General features: G+C 33.9%; 1 protein-coding gene across 1 annotated transcript; it reads left to right on the plus strand.

Moving 5' to 3' along the window:
* Nucleotides 1–158: 158 nt before the first annotated feature.
* Nucleotides 159–20,312, plus strand: LOC131848680 (heterogeneous nuclear ribonucleoprotein H2). Its single transcript, XM_059198606.1, has 9 exons — nt 159–433; nt 1,519–1,647; nt 3,048–3,212; nt 5,874–6,012; nt 16,628–16,779; nt 16,907–16,921; nt 17,651–17,778; nt 19,045–19,152; nt 19,878–20,312. The coding sequence occupies exons 1-9, from the start codon at nt 313–315 to the stop codon at nt 20,004–20,006; spliced, it is 1,086 nt and encodes a 361-aa protein (XP_059054589.1). The 5' UTR covers nt 159–312; the 3' UTR covers nt 20,007–20,312.
* Nucleotides 20,313–24,539: the final 4,227 nt, after the last annotated feature.

The following is a 24,539-nucleotide window of genomic DNA, read 5'->3' on the forward strand; positions in this document are numbered from 1 at the left end:
GTGCAGTGAATGAAATAAATATGCCAATTTTAATGTAATGTCATTATACTGTCCGTTCTATGTCAGTTCAGTCAGTCATCCTAAGCATTTTTTGTTTGATTCGTTCTCGTCCTTCATTCAATTCAGTTCTTTTCCTTCATTTCGTTTCATTCATTCGTTGAAAGGAATTTGTGACGCTATAAAAACAAAAAAATAATTCATTGATTTCTATAAAATCTTTCTATTTTTGTGTCGTAGTGATACTGAAAACTTTGTTTTTTAATTCTGTTGTAAAATATTGTCATCACAACTTCTTTGCACTGAGCAGACTCAATGATGTTGGGGTCGGGGGACAGTAGCCACATAGTAAAGCTACGCGGCTTGCCTTTCTCCACAAGTGTTGAAGATGTTCTAGATTTTCTCGACGGCGTCAATGTCATCAATGGCAAAGAAGGTAATATGTTTAATTTAAAAATATTTTATGAGTTTTCAAGAAAATGGCAATTTATTATAACCAAGCTGATCAGAGATGGCTTTCATTTGCCATGTTTTTATTTTAATCTGGAGCTTGAATGTAATTCGTTTTTTTATTGAATAATATAGCATCCATTTGCCATATGCGCAGCTAACCGCCGGTGAAGCATGATTTCATTAGGATGAGGTCAGCATGGCGAATTTTACTACCAAATAACTGAAATACTAAAATATGATGGTTTCTATCATGTGTTGGTTCCTGGTGGATGACCGCATAGTCAATTATATTACCAGCAATGAACCCACTAGTCGGGGACTATTCTTTCTCCACCCTACACAACAGGTAACTGAAATATCCGGATATTTCAGTTATGACAATCCCAATAGTGGTTGTTAAAATTGTACAGATACAAAACATATTCAGAATAAAAAAAATATGTTATGAAATCCAAATTATATATTAACACTGTTGACTGAGAATGATGAACTGACAGGTATGAATGGAAGAGAAAAACATATTACGGTGACCACAAACAAATGGGGTAAGGAAGAGCAGATAATTATATTTTTACACAGAAATAGATAGTAAAACTTTTTTTTATTTTGCATCAAACTACACACACACACAATATCTTTAATTTGCCTGAAAAAGTTTACACCAATGTTGTAACTGGCTAATGAAGAAACATTTTTATATTCTAAATTTGTATTTAAAATTTATAGTTGCTTTTGTAGATTCTTTTTTTGTTACTTCAAATTTCTTCTTTCTGTTCTAATATGTAAGTAGTCTATATTAATATATATTTTTCCCCGTTTACCTAGTCTTTTTCTTATTACTTGAATAAACTACAACAACAAATATCTTTATTTTGCCTGAAAAGTGGTTTACAGCATTTGGGGAAGAGATCTATTGGATCCATACCAGTGATTGCAGTTTTTATAACACAGGGTATTTATACTGAATTTATACTTGTAATATAATTGGCCATACTAGCATAAGCAACTTTACAACAGTTGTGTTATTTATGCTGTTTCATACTTGTAATATAATGTATTTTTTTACAGGAGTGCATATGACTGAGGTCCGCCCAGGAAGACCTTCAGGAGAATGCTTTGTGGAGGTGGAAAGTCAAGACGATGTGGATGCGGCCCTGAAAAAGGATAAGGAAAACATGGGGAAGAGATATATTGAAGGTATGCTTTAGTACGGTGATTGCTAGTTTTTTTTATAACACAGGGACAAACGAGCATGCGGCTCACCTGATGGTAAGTGATTACCGCCGCCCATGAGCACCGGAAAATACCAGAGATGCAATATCAAGTAAGTTGTATGGGTCGAGTCTGTCACATAGACGTTGATTACCAATGATTCTGGCTGCTCGGTTCTGAATGCTGAAGTGGTCTATATCGACCCACAGGGGTTTATGACAAACTGCAAGTAGTTGGTCATCTTGTTGTTTTTACTTTATATTTTTAACACTAAACTTTACTACAATTAGAAATTTACAAAAAATCAGTACCAGGTAAGAATGGGGATTTTTTATTGTATTGTTTATCCCAATCAGTTGCATTCATATGTATGTGCTCATGTGAAATTTATAGTCTGTATTACTCTGATGGATAATCTATACTACTGTAAAGTTTCATCAAAATCCGTTCCATAATTTTTTTGTGAAGGAATAACAAACATCCATACATCTATACTCATAAATTTTTGTATTTATAATGTTATTAAGATGGAATAATACCCTAAACTCCATTTTTTATACTATTCACATGCTGTTACCTATGGTTGGCCTTTACTGCTTCACAACACAAAATAATTGCGAGTACAGAGGGTGCTCCAGACGTGTGCAGGACTCGCCTGGCAGTCTGACAGGCTTGTGCCTGAAGGATTCAACTAGTCTAAGGGTATTGTTAGGGTGGTTCTATGACAGCCTAGACCATAGTAATTTCGATCCGAGATTTGAGGCCAGCTAGCTCATAGGAGTGTGATCTGGTGCAATTATTTATTGTATTTAAATACGATTTTGACTTTGGTAGTTTAGCAGTTTTGCACATTGTCTTCTAATGATCGAGGATTCGACTATTTGCATGTATAAATATTTGTATTTAAAAATACTGCTCTGCTATATGACAAGTATCAATGATACCACAATATTCAAATTCATTCATTCATGTAGGACATTTTAGCTCCTTATGAACGTAAAGTGTTACCTACCATATATTGTCTATTACAGACATTGAGACATCTGTGAAAACTGTGAAATTAGTAGTAGTGTAAGATTTATATAATTGTATATGCATATTAGTAAATGTAACTGGCTCCAAATAAAGATAGGTGACACTGCATGTTGTCAACTCACCCGGCCGGCCAGCGGTGGTTCTGGGCCAGACGGATAAGGTCTGCCTCGGTGCCACTGTTAGGCAAATTGTAACATCTCGGCTGGAGTTGTACAAAAGTGGAAATTAAAGAAATATAATAATATTAAAGTAAATTAAAAAAAGACACGGACGAAAATGTCTGTGGAAAATTGTATTTAAAATAAAAAAGACATTATTTAAAAAAGAGACATCGTACCAATCTTTTTCAGTTTTCTCCACCGACCGCCAAGATATGGAGTGGGCACTAAATGCCATGCGACAAAACGAGAACGGCTTCGACGGCATACCCAATATCTCTGATGATATGGGGGTGGTGAAACTCCGAGGACTGCCATTCGGCTGCTCCAAGGATGAAATCATACAATTCTTTGATGGTAAGAACATTTTCAATAATTAGAAAAGGAAATCCATTAATGAAATCATCAAATGTTCCTTTTGGGGATAGAAAGTACCCTATATGAGTATTTTGTTTCACTGTGGTCAGGAGTAACATTTTAATTTATCACTTATTACATAGAAGTATAGAATATATATATAAATATAAATAATTTTCAATGAATGGTTTATTTAAAAACAAAATTATTGTCTCATTTTTTATTGAGTTTAATATGGTCATACTACATATGCATAGGCTTTTAATTTTGCAACAGAATAAAATTTTTATAAGTGACCATATATTCTGAGATTTTAGGAATCTGTTTCATCATTTATTTCATTCGTAAGATATATGAATATAGTTAATTTCAGTTCGTTCAAATAGAAATATTTGAACCAGATAGCTACAAAATTATATGAAATAATTCTGCATTATAGAATAGAATAGAAAATCATTTATTCAAATAAACTTGATTTAAGCACTTTTTGAAATTATAATTGATCAAACCCTGTTTAGGAATTAAGGAAGGTCAAAAATAGATAAAAACCACCTCTCCTAAGAATATCCTTCAATTCTGGTCCCTGATGGGCCTAGGTTTGAAATAAGATATTTAAAAAAAAAAAGAGTGAGCACATTAGTTCATTGAGGTCACAGTACTACTTCTATGGAGGTCTTCCACAGCTTTAATCTATATCTAATATTATTATTAGTAACTTAACTTAATACCTGACAATGGCCTAAAACCCCTAATAAAAAAAAAGGTCATATTGACAAACATTCATACTGAGAAACATTAGTTTTAATACCCTAATATGTATTCTCCACTTTGCAAAACCTTCCCTTTCACGCCTCCACACTATCCTGAGGTCGGGCAGACAATGTCCAGCTAGCAAAGTGATCCAAGTCATTTGCTTGGTTTACCATAAACTTGGTGACATCTAGATATATCCATGTCCATCCTTAATTCTTGTTTTGTCTATGGTTGACTATAAAAAAATAAAGTAATATGTATAAGTAGGACTTTTCATTACATCCCGTTTTCTCTATGCACTCCATCCATAGACAAAAATAAATCATCGAAAGAATCCATAGAAAAATTACACATTAGTGTAAATCGGGCTATTCATTGCAGTCCGCTTAAAATCAACTACGAGTTTTGTATTTTGATAGATATCGGTTTTTATGTATTTCTATCGAATGAAACCAAATGAACTATATGTCCGGTCTTGAAGGACCTTAAATCGTAAAAATAAAAAAAATAGGAAAAGGAATACTAGCTACTCGCCCCGGCTTCGGACGGGTGTACATGTATTATACATATAAACCTTCCTTTAGAATCACTCTATTTAAAAAAACCGCTTCAAAATCCGTTGCGTAGTTTTAAAGACTTAAGCATACATAGGGACGGACAGACAGCGACAGCGACTTTGTTTTATACTATGTAATGATAATAATTATAGATTTACCCTAGTTACATATTTCTAAATAAAATTATATTCAACAGATATATGTGAAGTTTTATAGACAACATAAATCAAGATATTGCTATTCATTTCGCGTTATTTTATCCTCTTGGGGGTAGAATTAATCAAAATCCTTTCTTAGCGGATGCCTACGTCATAGAACATCTACGATCAGTTTAAAATTGCTATTTTATCCTCTTGGGGGTAGAATTAATCAAAATCCTTTCTTAGCGGATTCCTACGTCATAACATCTACCTGCATGCCAAATTTCAGCCCGATCCGTCCAGTGGGCTGTGCCTTTATATATCACTATGTCAGTCACCTTTGAGTTATATATATAGATTTAATATCAATTTCGAACTTAGAATTTCTTTTATTCCAATCGGGTAACAAAGAGAAAACTACGATTACAAAATCGTACACATATCTAGTACTAAAGTATATTATTATAAGAAATAATAACAACTAACTAAATAATAGTGTTTAATTAAAAAAAATATAAATGATAATAATGTTTTTGTAGAAGATATCTAACTTAAAATTCATAGCGCTGACAATGTTATCTGATTGAACAGAGATTAAGTGCGTAGCGGTTTCTATGTCGATTGTCGCATGCCTAATCCTTGTTCTTAATTAAATATAAGTAAATCAATATTTATTTAAAAGAGCAACACACGTTTCTTGCTCATTCTTCTTGTAATGAGTCTGCATTCCGAATGAGCGGTAGAATAAAAAAACTTGACTATTCAAAAGTGCTTATATTAAGTTTATTTAAATAAAGATTATTTCTATTTCTTTAAATCATTAGTTGCTTTTACACGGCACGATTTTTCACGCGCCCGATTTAACGATTCGTAGTGTAAACGTAGCTGAAGGTGTAAAAAAAATTATTCATATCACGTAATACAAACATACCTAATTATACCATACTAGCTGTGCCCGCGGTTTCATCCGCGTTTTAATTTCAATAAAAAATATAATATGTTATTCTGAAGCATGAGTTATATTACTGTAAAGTTTAATCAAAATCCGTTAAGTATTTTTTGCGTGAAAGAGTAATAAATATCCATACTCACAAACTTTCGCGTTTATAATATTAAGATGAAACTATAACATTGCCCATAGACCACAGTGAACTCAAAGGGGCCCTACAAATACCATAACCATATCTTTATTTGCACGTCGGGTGGGGCAGGACTGACAGTCGCCGTAGATGGGGTACACTTGCTATCCGACCACACGGGGCGGGCTTCGGGAGAGGCCTTCGTGCACTTCGTTGACAAGGAGAGTGCTCAGGAGGCTCTCATCAGGGACAGGGAGAAAATAGGACACAGGTGGGGGGACAGTTCCTTATCTGTGGTTTGTGCAAGCCGCGGTGGCAATCTTGAACGTTTCATCCAAAGTTTTGTGGATGATACATAAATATTGACAGACAGACTTTTTGATATATATTTTGTTAAATACAGGGTTAGTTGTTGAGGTATATTTTTTAATTGAATGAATGAATGAATGAATGAAATTCTTTATTGTTTCTCTCACAGAAAATACTATTGATGACTAAACATGAAATTTATAGCCTATATGTTATGATGTATAAGTTATATTATTGTAAAGTTTCATTAAATACCATTCACTAGATATGGCGTGAAAGAGTAACAAACATCCATCCATCCAGCCAAGCGTTCGCAAATCATTCAGAATAGTGTAGAATAGAATAGATTAAAAAGAAAGAGAGAATTTTATTTTTTTCCCTACCGTCCGATTCGGAATATAGATCCAATTGAGAAGAACTGGCAAGAAACTCAATTGAATTACTTTTTTTTTTAAACCAGTTTATTTACAATGTGTATTTATATAGGTGTCTATGTCTAACATTAAATGAAAATCCCGTGCATGAACAACTATTGCCATGCACGCTCGTCATTCAAGTAATCGTTTAGTGAGTAATAGCCTTTGTAGCCCAAGAGCCCACGACTGCCAGACATACGTCATTTTAATAAACCTGAAAGTTCTTGTATGTATGTCCCCAACACATAAGAACGATCCCCAAATATGAAACCTGGATCGTGGTTCCTCTGGCAGGTACCAGGTAACAAAGGTGTAAAAAAAATCATATCAAATTCGTTATTTTAAGAAACTCCATATTTTCATATATTGTTCGTAGCATTATTATAACTTGCGCTGTTCATTGCCAGACACTTAGTGTGGTTCCAACCCCCCGCCGGACCCCCCTAAACTATACTATTTTAGAAATAAACTTACGTCATTTTAATAAAGCTGAAATTTATATATATTATTGAGAGTTCTCTCAAACTGACTTTCCTAAAATGCCAGACAGTTTTCTTGGTTCCTTATCCTACCAGACTCATTGAAACCGTATATTGGGTAACAACGGTGTATACAATTTCATATCAAATTCGTTATTTTAAGATGCTCCATTTTTTCACATATTGCTCGTAACAGTATTATAACTTGCTCTGCTCGTTGCCAGACCCTTAGTGTGGTTCCAACCCCCCGCTGGACCCCCCTAAACTATACTATTTTATAAATAAACTTACGTCATTTTAATAAAGCTGATATTTATATATATTAATGAGAGTTCTCTCAAACTGAGTTTCCTAAATTGCCAGACAGTTTTCTTGGTTCCTTATCCTACCAGACTCATTGAAACCGTATATTGGGTAACAACGGTGTATACAATTTCATATCAAATTCGTTATTTTAAGATGCTCCATTTTTTCACATATTGCTCGTAACAGTATTATAACTTGCTCTGCTCGTTGCCAGACCCTTAGTGTGGTTCCAACCCCCGTCGGACCCCCCTAAACTATACTATTTTGAAATAAACTTACGTCATTTCAATAAAGCTGAAATTTATATATATTATTGAAGTTCTCTCAAACTGACTTTCCTAAAATGCCAGACAGTTTTCTTGGTTCCTTATCCTACCAGACTCATTGAAACCGTATATTGGGTAACAACGGTGTATACAATTTCATATCAAATTCGTTATTTTAAGATGCTCCATTTTTTCACATATTGCTCGTAACAGTATTTATATCTTGCTCTGCTCGTTGCCAGACCCTTAGTGTGGTTCCAACCACCCGCCGGACCCCCCTAAACTATACTATTTTATAAATAAACTTACGTCATTTTAATAAAGCTGATATTTATATATATTATTGAGAGTTCTCTCAAACTGAGTTTCCTAAATTGCCAGACAGTTTTCTTGGTTCCTTATCCTACCAGACTCATTGAAACCGTATATTGGGTAACAACGGTGTATACAATTTCATATCAAATTCGTTATTTTAAGATGCTCCATTTTTTCACATATTGCTCGTAACAGTATTATAACTTGCTCTGCTCGTTGCCAGACCCTTAGTGTGGTTCCAACCCCCCGCCGAACCCCCCTAAACTATACTATTTTAGAAATAAACTTACGTCATTTTAATAAAGCTGAAATTTATATATATTATTGAGAGTTCTCTCAAACTGACTTTCCTAAAATGCCAGACAGTTTTCTTGGTTCCTTATCTACCAGATCATAAACCGTATATTGGGTAACAAATACAATTTCATATCAAATTCGTATATTTTAAGATGCTCCATTTTTTCACATATTGCTCGTAACAGTATTATAACTTGCTCTGCTGGTTGCCAGACCCTTAGTGTGTTTAAAACCCGTACCCCCCTTACTATATATTTTATAAATAAACTTGTCATTTAATAAAGCTATATTTATATATATTATTGAGAGTTCTCTCAAACTGAGTTTCCTAAATTGCCAGACAGTTTTCTTGGTTCCTTATCCTACCAGACTCATTGAAACCGTATATTGGGTAACAACGGTGTATACAATTTCATATCAAATTCGTTATTTTAAGATGCTCCATTTTTTCACATATTGCTCGTAACAGTATTATGCTTTGCCAGACCCTTAGTGTGGTTCCAACCCCCCGCCGGACCCCCCTAAACTATACTATTTTAGAAATAAACTTACGTCATTTTAATAAAGCTGAAATTTATATATATTATTGAGAGTTCTCTCAAACTGACTTTACTAAAATGCAAGACAGTTTTCTTGGTTCCTTATCCTACCAGACTCATTGAAACCGTATATTGGGTAACAACGGTGTATACAATTTCATATCAAATTCGTTATTTTAAGATGCTCCATTTTTTCAATATTGCTTGTAACAGTATTTAACTTGCTCTGCTTTTGCCATACCCTTATGTGGTTCCAACCCCCAGTCGACCCCTAAACTATACTATTTTATAAATAAATTTGTATTTTAATAAAGCTGAACTTTATATATGTTATTGAGAGAACTATTAAACTGAGTCCCCGCCGGCGAGGACGACGACTTCCAAATTACCAGACAGTTTTCTTGGTTCGACAACGAGCAGAGCAAGTTATAATACTGTTACGAGCAATATGTGAAAAAATGGAGCATCTTAAAATAACGAATTTTGATTGAAATTGTATGTTACCCAATATACGGTTTAATGAGCCTCAGTGGTCAAGAAAACGGTCTGGCAATTTAGGAAACCGATGGTTTGAGAGAACTCGCGCGTGGCACAATATATATAAATATCAGCTTTATTAAAATGACGTAAGTTTATTTATAAAATAGTATAGTTTAGGGGGTCCAGCGGGGGGTTGAACCACATAATGGCAACGAGCAGAGCAAGTATAATACTGTTACGAGCAATATATATCTTAAAATAACGAATTTGATATGAAATTGTATACACCGTTGTTACCCAATATACGGTTTCAATGAGTCTGGTAGGAAAGGAACCAAGAAAACTGTATGGCAATTTTAGGAAAGTCAGTTTGAGAGAACTCTTAATATATATAAATTTCATATTAAAATACAAATTAAATACTAAAATAGTATAATTTAGGGGGTTCGGCAGGGGGTAATGAACCACACTAATTACATGAGCAGAGCAAGTTATAATAATGCTACGAACAATATTGAAAAAATGGAGCACTTAAAATAAAGATTTTTTGTTTAAATTGTATAGCCTAAGTTACTCCAATTACGGTTACATCAGTCTGGTGGATTAGGAAGAAAACTGTCTGGCAAAATAGGAAACTCAGTGAGAGAACCTCAATAATATATATAAAAGCTTTATTATGACGTAAGTTTATTTCTAAAAAGTATAAACAGGGGTTGGAACCACACTAACAGACAGACATAGAACAATTAAAAATGTTATAAAGAATTTGATATGTATTGTATACCGTTATTACCCAATATATTCAATATCTGGTAGGTAAGGAACCAAAAAACTGTTGGCATTTTAGGAAAGTCAAAGTTTGAGAGAACTCTCAATTTAATATATATAAATTTCAGCTTTATTAAAATGATAAGTTTATTTCTAAAATAGTATATTATATATCTGGCAACGAGCAGAGTCTTATTTTTACGAACTATTTATGATTCTTAAAAATAACGAATTTGATTGAAATTGTATTTGTTCAATATACGGACCAATGAGTCTGGTAGGATAAGGAACCAGTTATTGGCAATTTCATCAAGTTTAGATTATATATATAAATTGCTTTATTAAAATGACGTAAGTTTATTTATAAAATAGTATAGTTTGCACCTTTCGCATGGGTCTGGCATTCACACTTTATAATATTTAAGTCATAACTCTATTAAAAAAATCAGAAGAAAATAAAACTAAATGAAATTATACAAAAACAATATATCAATGAGTCTGGTAGGATAAGGAACCAAGAAAACAGTTGGCATTTTAATTTTGAGACACTCTCAATAATATATATAAATTTCAGCTTTATTAAAATACGTAAGTTATTAATCATTTAATATATCCGGCGGGGGTTGGAACCAGCTGAATTACTAATGTCGTTATAAAAACGAACAATATATGAAAATATGAGTTTCCTAAAATAACGAATTTGATATGATTTTTTTTACACCTTTGATGGCATCAAAGGAACCACGATCCATTGGATTTGATCGTTGTCTGTGTTGGGGACATACATACAAGAACTTTCAGGTTTATTAAAATGACGTATGTCTGGCAGTCGTGGGCTCTTGCTCTATTGCTCTGTAAATATGATTTAACAGATGTTTTGAATTCATTTAAGGGTAATTCCAACATATCCTTTGGTATCTTATTGTAAATTTTTATACCTATTCCCATAAAAGACCTTTTGACTTTTCTAAACGATACTTGGGGACAGCAAGTTTGTCTTAAAATCTAGTATTTATATTAATAAGATTATGTGGTGATACTATTATATAAATTACAGTATATACGCTTGCACTATTGGAATTAATGAATTAAGTAAATTTGTAGGCATTTACAAATAGTACTTAAGTATATCTAGTCTCCATAGTTTAAGTTCTGCTTAGATTGAAAGTAGATGGCGCTTTTGAGATTATTTACTCATTTAATTATCCATTATACATAATATTTAAGAGTCGTACTAGACTTTACATATACAATAATACAATTAACTGTGGATGCTACTCAACTATGAGATTGAAATGTCTAAAAGCATCTAAAAATTAAAATTGTATTATATACTAGCTGTTCCCGCGACTTCGCCCGCGTGGAATTTAACTTTATTTTTCTAAAATAAAAGTAGCCTAAGCTACTCCTTATTACATCAGCTACCTGCCAAAAAAAGTCCCGTCAAAATCGGTCCAGCCACTTCAGAGGTTAGCCGGAACAAACAGACAGACAAAAATTGTAAAAAACGTTATTTTGGTGTATGTACCGTATTTATAATCATATGCATGTAGTAAAAAACAGTTACTTCAATATTACAAACAGACACTCCAATTTTATATATATGTATAGACTAGTAAGAATTTTTTAACTAAGATTTGGAAGGAATTAAATTTGTTTATCATATAGATATAAATTACTGGTTTTGTAAATACCTCTTATGACCTACCCTGTATATATTTAGAATCAATTAATTCTAACATGAAATTTATTTGCAGTACTTCATTGATAATATAAAATAGTATCTCCTTAATATATTGTACCTAAATTTTGATTAAATAAAGTATTTTTTAGTAAATTTTTAAGAAAAGAAATTAAGCATCTTGGGATGTCCACCGTGGTTGTTTTTGGCTCACAAACCACACCCATTCTTTTGGTGTAGTGGATGGGGTTGATTTGGGGTAAGGATTGTTGTTGGTTTCGCTCTATGGTCTATAGAAACATATTGAAGTTGAAGCCACTCATGTAGACTGCGTTTCATATTGTCAATTTATTTTACTAGCTACTCGCCCCGGATTTGCACGGGTGTACATGTATTATACATATAAACCTTCCTCTAAATCACTATCTCTTAAATAAAAACGTTTCAAAATGCGTTGCGTAGTTTTAAAGGTTTAAGCAAATATATGGACGGACAGCGACAGCGACTTTGTTTTGTACTATGTAATGATACATTTGTATTCAGCTTCGAATAGATCGAATCGAATTCAGATCGAACACTATCTCGCTATTACACAAACACGACACCGTCCCCGCCGGCGAGGACGACGACTCCAATCACACTGTCCGTCCTTAAGAGGACACTCAGGCTAAAGCATATCCGTCAAGCTGGAGTTGGCCTGCAGCCATTTATGTATTTTGATTCCTACATGTTGCTACTCTTAATTTTTGGCCTCAGTGGTCAAACGGTTGAGCACACTTTATACCGATGGTCGCGGGTTCGATTCCTCGCATGGCACAAACATTTGTATTCATGAGTATGATTATTTGTAGCGGCCTAGGTGTTTTTTGTGCATAATATGTATGTATTTACGAAAAAAATATATATCTATGTATTTGTATCAGTTATCGTGTACCCATAACACCATAGCGCTGTATGAATTGTCCTGAGATTATTATTATTATAGATTAATTTTTACTAGTTTTTATAAGTATATACTACAAATACACTAATTAAATACGTAACGTTAGATGAAATGATTCGTGTTGTAATGAAACTACTATATTACATTCTAGCTGTACACGCGACTTCGTCCACTTGGAATTTAACTTTATTTTTTTGTTTAAATAAAAGTAGCCTAAGTTACTCCTTAGTACATCAGCTACCTGCCATTAGAAGTCCCGACAAAATCAGTCCAGCCATTTCAAAGATTATCCGGAACATAACATTAACCGACAGACAGACAAGAATAGTTAAAAATGTTATTTTGGTGTATGTACCGTATTTATATTCATATGCATGTAGTAAAAAACGGTTATTTCAATATTACAAACAGAGACACTCCAATTTTTTTTATATGTATAGATAAAAAAGGATAGGTCTGACATTATTCATATATCCTGTAATTTTGCGTCTTATTTTTTAAACTATTTATGATTCTTATTTATTTTTTATTCTATAGACCATAGACGTCAACCAGTTATTGGAAATATTCATCAAGTAGGCGAAAAGACTAATTAAAATTGGTTAAATGAATGCACCTTTCGCATGCTATCTCATATTCACACTTTATTGTATTTAAGTCATAACTCTATTAAAAATCAGAAGAAACTAAAACTAAATTATGATTATACAAAAAACACACTATATCATGTGAGCTGTAACATGGCGCGGTTAACAGTTATTAATTTTACACTTAACAATTGCTATATTGAAGTTAATACAGTTATTAATCATTTAATATATCACGAATGTGGTACAGCTGAAATACTAAGTCGTTATTTGTAAAACGCGGCTAAATTTTAAGTGTGAAACGAAACGTTAATGAATCTCACCCACACCATACTACAGCGCATATAGTTCATTCGAGTATAAAGAAATACAGTTACATTTTAAAGTTATATATGAGATAATTTAAGAAAAAAAAAAAAAAACGCTGTTGTCTATGACTTAGACACAATAAAGTGAGGTGGAATATGATGGCATCAAAGTGCAAACGTGATTGGATGTTGAGTTGTCGAAGGTATGGGCGAGCGAGGGGCGAGGGGCGCGGGGAGCGGGGAGAACGCCGGGCCCACGAGCCGGGGAAGACTCGAAGATGGTGGAATTGTATATTTATTTATGGTATTTCCCATTACAGGAACTATAGAGACCGTATACATGTTCAATCTTCATTAAATACATCTTTTAAATTTTGACACTAGATGGCGTTGTTCGGCTACAACGCGCTATAATTTCGTTTTCGTGTAACGTATAAGTAGTAACAGTCTGTTGATGCTTTTACCTGTTTACATAATATTTGTGGTAATTGACATTGTTTAAGACTCGGCTTGAAGTAAATAGTAGTCTTATTTGTACTGGCGTAAAGTATATTTTTGAAGCGACGGCGTGTTACTAAATTAGTAATATCTCGAATAACAGTTTCGTGTATAAGTTATTTATTTAATAAACAACATCATTGTATGACGACCTCGGTGGTCTAGCGGTCTAGCACACCGCTTTACGACCGATGGTCGCGGGTTCGATTCCTCGCACGGCACAAACATTTTGTATTCATGAGTATGATTGTTTGTATCGGTCTGGGTGTTTTCTATGTAAAATATGTATGTATTTACAAAAAAAAATATCTATGTATATGTATCAGTTATCTAGTACCCATAACACAAACTTTAGCTAGCTTAACTTGGGTCTAGATGGCGCTGTGTGAATTGTCCTGAGATTATTATTATTATTATTGTTCTTAATTAAATTTCGAATAATTAACTTTTCTTGGGAATATATTTAATACAAAAAAAAGGAACACTATATATTTTGTTAATATAGATATATTATTTTTATTAATTTCATTAAATAATGAATTTATATTATTTTGTTTAATTCTGCTACAATTACCATGCGTGAGACCACAAATATTCAGTGCGGAAACCTGACCACCGCTGCAGGAAGCGTATATACCTTCTCTATTGGTGATCAAATTCCGACCGTTATTGAGTCTACACCCATATCGCGACACGTGTTTCGTTGAACGAGGCATCAACAGGCATTGAATAAAGCTCGGATGTAGCTTAGAAGACAGCTACACAGTTTCTCTACTGAATATTTGTAGTCTCACACATGCTTGTAGCGGAATTAAACAAAATAATATAAATGCAGTTTATAATTTAAAAATATAGTTGTTTTGAAACGCACATCTCGTTTATGTAAATATTATAGGTAGATTCTGAATATAAATTGTGTAATTAGTACATTTAATTTATGTTACAGTAATGGTTAGTGTTATTAGTAATTTTGAAATTACGTTTATTATTTTAAACTACCTGTACTCGCGACTGTACTCTTCGTCCATGCGACACATGAAATAACAGAATCTTCTTACGGCTACGCATCTCAAATTGGTCCATTTGATGACTTAGCAATTTCAATAGTAATAATTATATATTACATTATAAGATCTGTTAATTTTATTCTAGAATATAGTAGTTTAAAAGGTACATTGTTATTGATGTTGTAATTTGTCAAGTCAGGAATAGAATTTTTAATTATGATTGAAACAATTGCTAACAATTGAAATTAGAAACCGTATTACGTAATAGGGCCTCAGGATTTTGAGCAAAGGTATATTAAATTTGTTATTTATTTATAATAATAATAAACTTTATTGGCCAATAAAACACTTTACATTTAATACACATTACGGCGAACCACACACTAGACATGCAAGTCTGTATCGTGTTCAGAGGATATCATTAGACAGAATTGATATGTTAGGTGCTCGGCTGACTTAATAAAACAACTTAACAATATCTACTAAAGAGAGAATTACAAAAGTATATTTATAAAATAATTTTAAATTAAAGTTTGCGATTATGTTTGAACTATTTGACATTTATAATCGTGGAACATACATACTCGGTTTTATCTGCAACTAGCTACTCGCCCCGTCTTCGCACGGGTGTACATGTGTTGTGTATATAAACCGTCCTCTTGAATCACTCTATCTATTAAAAAAGACGCTTCAAAATCCGTTGCGTAGTTTTAAAGATATAAGCATAGATAGCGACGGACAGACAGCGACAGCGACTTTGTTTTACTATGTAATGATTGGTAAATAGTTAATATACATTAGCAAAACTTAATTTCGTTCTGTTCAAAATGAGTAACGATTGCAAATGGTTTACATAATCGAATTCTGTTTTTAGTTAATGCTAACAATTGTAAAAAAAAATATCAATTCTATAGTATTATCTGCCGCTTCTTTTGTGGCGACATCCTTTTGGCCATTTTTTTTAATAATTCTCATGTAAAACTTATTAGAGTGTGCAGTAGATCTAATCTGGAGTTGAATCTCGGAATCAGTTGCATGGAAATTAATATCCAAAATAGGCCAGCAGTGTTTCGATTATGTAAGAACAATATGGCAGTTGCAATTGCACAACATGTAACAACTCTGAAATGTTTCATACAAATTGTCAATGTTATATATTTGTTATTGTTTGTAACAATTGTTGGCAACTATGTTTCATAATAAAACATCGAATATAAGAATAGAATAGAAAAATCTTTATTGAAATGAACTTAAATTTAAGCTACCGCTCATTCGGAAAGCTGTCTCATCACAAGAAGATAAATGACATATTACAATATCAACCCAATTTTATATTTAATACTAGCTGTACCCACGACTTCGTCCGCGTAGCCTAAATTACTCCTTATTACCTCAGCTACCTGTTAATAAAAGTCCTGTCAAAATCGGTCCAGCCATTTCAGTAATTAGCCGGAACAAACAGGCAGGCAGACAGACAGACAAAAATTATAAAAAATGTTATTTTGGTGTATGTACCGTATTTATATTCATATGCATGTAGTTAAAAACGGTTATTTGAATATTACAAACAGACACTCCAATTATATTTATATGTATAGATGTATAAATTGTTACCAAGTAGTACCGCCACAGAATTACTATAAACTCATATCCCGACAGTGTCTGTAGTATGGGTTATCATTCGCAGATATATAGAAGTGTTCCGGAGCTCAGCGGAAGAGGTGCGCGCTTACGGCGCTAGGATGGAGAGCGGTTTCCGTGGCAACCGAGGGTACAGACCGACGCCGTACGACAGAAACGACAGGTTCTCTGGACGATTTGGCGCCAGAGGATCTTTTGGTAGAGGTTAGCAATTTGATGCTATTTATACTAAGGTAATAGGTGTTATTTTTCCGTGGCAACTGAGCGTACAGACCGACGCCGTACGACAGAAACGACAGGTTCTCTGGACGATTTGGCGCCAGAGGATCTTTTGGTAGAGGTTAGCAATTTGATGCTATTAGGTGTTATTTTTCCGTGGCAACCGAGGGTACAGACCCACACCGTGCGACAGAAACAGATTCTCTGGATGAATTGGCGCCAGAGGATCTTGGTAGAAATTTTAATTTTTGTTCCCATTTCTAATTGCCTTTTCTTCCAGTTGTAACCTTTAAAAATGAAGTTTAAAATTATTAATAACTGTACCCGCACTAGCTGCACCCGCGGCTTCTTCCGCGTGGAAATTAACTTTATTTTTCTAAAATAAAAGTAGCCTAAGTTACTCCTTATTACATCAGCTACCTGCCAAAATAAAGGCCCGACAAAATAGGTCCAGCCATTTCAGAGATTAGCCAGAACAAACCAACAGACAGACAAAAATTGTAAAAAATGTTATTTTGGTGTATGTTATTTATATTCATATGCATGTAGTAAAAAATGGTTACTTCAATATTACAAACAGAGACTCCAATTTTTTTTATATGTATAGACGTATAGATAAAAATAACCCTGGACAATTGACACAGCCCCATCTAGTCCCAAGCTAGGCAGAGCTCACGTTATGGGCACTAGATAACTTTAAAAAATGTTAAATCGTGGTGAATTATCCACGATGGGCGGTGAGTTGCTTATGCACTCCTAAGGATTGTCACGAGCGCGTTGCTCACGTATGTATGCGTGTATATACTTAAAAAACTACAGCAATTATGTCTGTCTGTATTTCCTCTTATAGGTGGTGGTGGTGGTGGTAACTTCGGTGGTCGCGGCGGGTTCCGCAACCGGGGCGGTGGTGGCGGCGGCTGTTTCAGCGTGCACATGCGCGGATTGCCATTCAAAGCCACGCCACAGGATATAGCTTACGTGAGTATACTCCATACACTTCATAGAATAAATGTTTTTTTAATTAATTTCGATTGATGTCTAAATTAAATGAGCCTAAATCAGTGGTTTCCAAATAGTTTTTGCTGCGTACCACTTAAAAAATCTCAAACCTTACGTAGCAATCAGACTAATATTATAAATGTGAGAGTTCGTGTGTGTGTTTGTTTTACTGATAGCCGCACGTACCCCTTGATCCAACTTCACTTACCTCTGGGGGTACGCGAACTGTTGCGGGTGAATAATAAGATGTTGTTGGTCGAGACGATGTATATTACAGATGATGATAAACTGACAATATGTACATAGAAATAATGATCTTATATACTAAATAACAATAGGAAAATGTAAGGTGGGGTGACACAGTTTAGACACAGCAGTGCCTTAGTAGACAATATTGAATTTGTCTTACTAGACATTATTAAATGCAATTATTATTTTGATGTATGTAGGTGACTGTGTCTCATAGATGCACTAATTGGGAAACCGGCCTAACTTACTCCTTATAACGATATCGATCTGCAAATGAAAGTCTCGTTAAAATCAGTCCAGCAGTTTCAGACATAAACAAGAATGTCGATTTTTTTTAAATTAATTTTATTATAATAATTAAGTACAGTATAATCCTGCATATATTTAATAAAAACCTATTAATTTTAAATTCCAAATAGGCTCATTATTTTTTTATTTGTATAGATTTGTTCATAACTATATACCTATTTAAAGATAGTCAAATAAAAGTAATATTATAAATGCATAAGTTTGTGTGTATGGATGAATGGGTGTATGGATGTTTGTTACTCTTTCACTCAAAAATGTACGGATTTTGATGAAACCTTGCAGTAATATACTTTAGATATAAAAATAAAACAGGCTATAATAAAGATATTATGTAAATTTGGCGATATCATTACATAGTATAAAATAAAGTCGCTGTCGCTGTCTGTCACTATGTATGCTTAAGTCATTAAAACTACGCAATGGATTTTGAAGCATTTTTTTTAATAGATAGAGTGATTCAAGAGGATTATATTAATATGATATATATAATGACATATAGTACACCCGTGCGAAGCCGGGGCGAGTAGCTAGTATAATGATAAATGTCAAGTGAGTGTGATGCAGAAGAACATGCGCTGATCTGCTAGTACGCTATAATACTGTAAAGTTTAATCAAAATGCATTCAGTAGATATAAACTTCTGACGTTTATAATATTACTAAGAAAATGTCGGTATAAATTTTGCAGTTTTTCAAACCTATATGGCCGACCAATATCAACATATTGTACGACAACAGCGGCCGGCCCTCGGGGGAGGCTGACGTCGAGTTCGAGTGCCACGAGGACGCGATGAGGGTAAGAATATACTGTAGTATTATTATATTTGTACAGGTAAGAGAAAAAAAAGATTTGGTTTACGGAGAAAAATTATATTAGGTATAATTATAGACTACTGACATATAACAGAATAGAATAAAAATGGAGTTAACAAAACAAGAATCTACAAAAGGAACAATAAATTTTTAATACAAATCTAAATATATACTAGCTGTCCCGGCAAACGTTGTTTTGCCTTAAAATAAAAAAAAAATTAGGGGTGGACTACCCCTAACATTTAGGGGGATGAAAAATAGATGTTGGCCGATTCTCAGACCTACTCAATACGCTCACAAAATTTCAAGAGAATCGGTCAATCCGTTTTTCAATTTAAAACGAAAACGTATTTCAATATAAACTTTTATTCATCCCCTTAAGGGTAAAGTTTTGTAAACTTTGAGAGTTAAATATAAATAATATTTATTTATATTTAATCAACAGCTTTAACTTAATATTAAGTTTCAAGCTTTCATCTCCAAAAATGACGGTTCTTCCATACAAACTTTCATCTCTCATTTCAACCCCTTACAACCCTTTTTCGCATTAAAAACTAGCCTATGTCCTTTCTCAAGGTCTAGACTATCTGTGTACAAAATGTCATTTAAATCGATACAGTAGTTTTGACATGAGAGCGAGACAGACAGAGTTGCTTTCGCAATTATAATATTATTAAGAAATTGATCTATTAACACTGACTGTTGCAGGCGATGCGCCGCGACAAGAACAACATGGACCATCGTTACATCGAGCTGTTCCTCAACTCGTCCCCCGGGGGCGGAGCAACGAGCGGCGGGGGCTCCTTCAAGCAGAACAGGAACTTCCGGGATTACTGATCTTCAAAACATACACCTTAAATATAAGACCTTAAATTGGAAAATATGTACACGTGACCTTGACAGCATTTGGATCTCAGAAATAAAATGCCGTAGACCTTAGTTCAATAAGGACTTGGGCCTTATATATGCAAAATGGATGAATTTTATATATTTTTTATTGAAAAGCTTGGGCTATTGTCAGGTGCTAAGACCTGTAGCACTGCGACCTACATAGATCTATTATGCTCGCCCTTTTACAAAGTTCGCAACCTAGATCCGTCAAGGACAAGAATTGATGGATATTCTTAGGAGCTATGGTTTTTATCTCCTATATAGATAGAGTGTATACTTCCCAAAGCAGGACGGACTAGTTCGTCTACCGTGTAGGTTTTTTTTTACTCAGTTTGGGCTATTGTTAAGTGCTTGAGCCTGTAGCACTGCGACCTACATAGATCTATTGTGCTCGCCTTTTTCAGAGTCCGCTACTTAGACCCGTCAGTGACAAGAAATTCTTAGGAGCGATGGTTTTTATCTCCTCAGGATAGAGTGTATTCTTCTCGAAGGAGGACGGACTCCCTTGTAGGCGTTTTGCATCTCATTTTGATTGTTTTACCACCTTTATAAACTGTGTTTAGGATCTATTAGGTGTACTCATTCTATTTTCAACCATAAAATCTTGAATAGTCTTCCACGATCCTAAGTCATATAAGGGCACTGTACATATTTTTCAATTTATTATTTAATTATAATTACTATGGAGATTCAAACTGAACGTATTCGGTACTATACTGCGGATCGCAGTGTTTTTTTGTCGATATTTTTTTATTTGAAGAGAAGTGAGGGTAGATGAATATTTTCAGAATCTACCAGATGTTTAGTTTCATCGTGGCGGTTGTAACTGCCCAATATCAGTAACTAAAATGAATGAAACCTGGTTTAATCACGTTTTTAATTTGCTTTTCCATAAACTCATAATGAAGATGTTTTTTTTTATTTGCAATAAATTCTTTATAGATTTTAATATTTCTTTCAACTAGAAAGATAAGTCATCACTCGAGTAGCGCCGGGTATAATGTAATTATTTATTACTTAATTTATACATAAGATATACATTATACTAAAATAGACATATACAGGTTTAGTCAGAAAGGTTATTAAGCAGCAAGCATAGGAAAAAAACCATAACAAACAACTTTTGTTCTACAAATATCACGCGGGATCAATTAGTTAGGGGGCGTCCATAAATTACGTGAGATGTTTAAGGGGGAGAGGGGGTCGAGTCAAATGATCAAACTTGCGGTGGAGAGAGGGGGGGTCTCGGCAAATATCACGCAATTTTTTTCATATATACACTATTTTGGTCCATCCAGATTGTACATGCTTATTACACTTATAAATCTCAGCAATATTGATTACTAGTCTTAACTAGTCGTAAACAAAACGAAATAATTTTTAAGTAAGAAACTCACATTTTGAAAAATGTCATGTGAGATTGGGGGATGGGGCCCTCCCCAATAAAATCTCACGACATCTCACCAGGGGGGCCAGAAAATAAAAAAAAAACACCTCACGTAATTTTTGGACGCCACGTTACTCAAATTCAAAATATATTTATTCACGTAGGTCTATTACAGACTCTCATGATATGTCAAATCTACTGTCAGTTCGGAATGATTTCGATATGAGAAGAACTGACAAGAAACTCAGCTCGTATTCTTTTCAAATAAATGTTGTACATGTTTACAATAATACAGATTCATTTTTAAATTCAAATTTATTGTTAATATGTTACAGTGCAGTGTTACTTTCCGACTAAACCTGTATATAACATATGTACTTATTACTGACTTACGCAGATTTATTATATACAAATGTTATTTTTTCGTTCTTTTCTCTTACCTAAACCACTGTGCCGTGTTTGATGATTTTTGGTATAGCCATAGATTGAATTGATCGTCATTTGGAGCTTTTGTTGAGAAAATTAATATTGAAAAGGGCAATAAATTTCTCAAGATTCAAAACTCGTAATTAAAATAAATAAGAACACCTTTTATAAGTGTTTGATTTACTCAGACAAAGCTGGAGACGTTAGCTAGTATTTAAATCCTACCTCGATGAATGAATTGTCAATGAAATGTAGAACATTTTGTACGAATACTTGAAATAAAACAAATATATCATAACATTATGTAGTATGTAAAGCGATGACTTTTATAGTCTGTTGCATCGGATATTGTCGCATACCATTCGTAAATGAAGTCACATATTAGATAGATAGATAGATTTATTATAGTTTTATTTGCGATAAAGGGAGAGGGGGGGGGGGGGCGGAGTTAGATAGAGATAAGAAGTTGTCACTTTTGAAATGTCTTACAATATGAATTTTTGTATTTTCTTTGGATGATAATGGAATGGTGCACCCGTCTGTGCTAACGGTTTACGCTGGTAGCACCAGTGGAGGATGATAAGATGAGCATGAGGTCAGGTCAGTTAGTCCATCGTGAGAGATTCACCAAGAATTTATCATGATGGTTTCCAGGAGAACTGGAGACGTGGAGGTCAACTGACATGGTACATTGCTAGCAATAAGATCATCAGCCCACATTACTATAATCCCCCTTCCTCCTATATTTTTGTATTGGAACTAGGTTTATTTAATTGTAAACCTAGAGAGGTTATAATAAATGTGACCGGATGTGACAAGACGGGTTCAGGGGGGAGGGGGGCATTTAACCTTTCGAATGCCCGTCGTCTGTCGCAGCGGCCGATTCAAATGCGTTTTTAATCTTATTTTGTTTTAAATAAGGATAAAATTGGTTAAAAAGTCAGTTTTGCGGGCACAGATCTGTGACAAGACGTTCGAAGGGTTAAATTTTGTGACTAAATTTATGAATGAAATGAAATAACTGTAGTTTAAATATGTATATTTTATACACATTTCTATCCGTTGTGAACTGTACGAGATACAGAGAAGAAATAAATGAAATTCCTTGTATGAATTGTGTTTTTTTTACTTTAAACTCCGTGTTTAACATATTTTTATACTGGCTGTACTCGCGACTTCGTCCGCGTGGAATTTAACTTTATACTATTTTTCTAAAATAAAAGTAGCCTATGTTACTCTTTATTACCTGCCAAAAAAGTCCCATCAAAATCGGTCCAGCAATTTCAGAGATAAGCGGGACAGACAGACAGCCAAAAATTGTAAAAAATGTTATTTTGGTGTATGTACCGTATTTATACTCATACGCGTGTAGTAAAAAAAGTTATTTCAATATTACAAACAGACACTCCAATTTTACTTATATGTATAGATGAGGCGGCCTTATTGCTGAAAACAATATTTTCCAAAAAACAGAGACTAAATATCGGGCTGGTAGGTAATAATAATATTGCTTTATTTGTATAAACAAGATTAAATTCAAATTCAAAATATCTTAATTCATGTAGGTATTACAGACTTATGATATGTCAAATGTACAGCCAGTTCGGAATGATTTCGAGATGAGAAGAACTGATAAGAAACTCAGCTCGTATTTTAAGTGTTGTACATATTTACAGAATACAATTTCATTTAAATTCGGGATTTGGGAGAATAGAGTGACCACCAGCATATGCTGTTTAAAAAAAATCATTAAATCTAATCAGTGATCGTAACCTGAAAATTAGATAGGAGAGTACATAATAGTTGAAGTTCATTAGCTAGGTAATCAATGTCAGAAAGTTGTGCAATACAAAATGAGGAGTCTGATATCCTAAACTAGGTATTACACCTGTGCTATAGATATCAGTGCTCTGTTGTAACATGTACTATACATATTAAAATATAATAATGCAAACGAGAGAAAATTAAAGGTAACAAATATATAGTGATCATGAATGAAAACAATATTAAGTAGTGTGCCTATCTTAGTAATTTTTATTATGGATGATAATGGAATGGTGCACCCGCCTGCGCTAACGGCTTACGCTGATGGAGCACCAGTGGAGGATGATAAGATGAGCATGAGGTCAGGTCAGTTAGGTCAACGTGACAAATTCACCAAGAATTTGTCACGATGGTTTCCAGGGGGAACGTAAGGTCAACCTGACATGGTACATTGCTAGTAATGAGGTCATGAGTCCACGTTATTAACAATCTCATTCCCCCCACATCTTAGTAGTTCAGGGTGATAACTCTACCACACTATATACTATACACGCATCTGTCTAGCGGTTTCTTGAGAACATACCAGGGCCGTCTAAACTAGATAACATCTAGATCCAACAAAAAATTAATAGTTTTTATTGGCCAGCCCTGGTCATGGAGAGCAAAATATTTGTAAAATCAAATAATAATATTTCGAGACAATTCACACAGCGCCCACACTCACATAGTACACATAACACAAGCTCTGCGTACCATACGCAGAGCTTGTGTTATGTGTACTAAACAACTGATATAAATACTTAGAGACATTTTTGTAAATACAAACGTAATATACATAGAAAACACCCAGACCGATACAAACAAACGTACTCGTGAATACAAATATTTGTACCGTGCGAGTA

The sequence above is a fragment of the Achroia grisella genome, unplaced genomic scaffold (assembly GCF_030625045.1).
Source record: "Achroia grisella isolate CSIRO2021 unplaced genomic scaffold, CSIRO_AGI_Agris_v1 utg567, whole genome shotgun sequence".
Taxonomy (NCBI): Eukaryota; Metazoa; Arthropoda; class Insecta; order Lepidoptera; family Pyralidae; genus Achroia; species Achroia grisella.

Excerpts from the sequence above, each read along its gene's own strand:
- LOC131848680 (XM_059198606.1), top strand. The coding sequence starts at position 313 with ATGATGTTGGGGTCGGGGGACAGTAGCCACATAGTAAAGCTACGCGGC. Across the intron at positions 1,648-3,047 it reads GGGGAAGAGATATATTGAAG|TTTTCTCCACCGACCGCCAA; the intron begins GTATGCTTTAGT and ends AATCTTTTTCAG. Across the intron at positions 17,779-19,044 it reads CGCCACAGGATATAGCTTAC|TTTTTCAAACCTATATGGCC; the intron begins GTGAGTATACTC and ends TAAATTTTGCAG.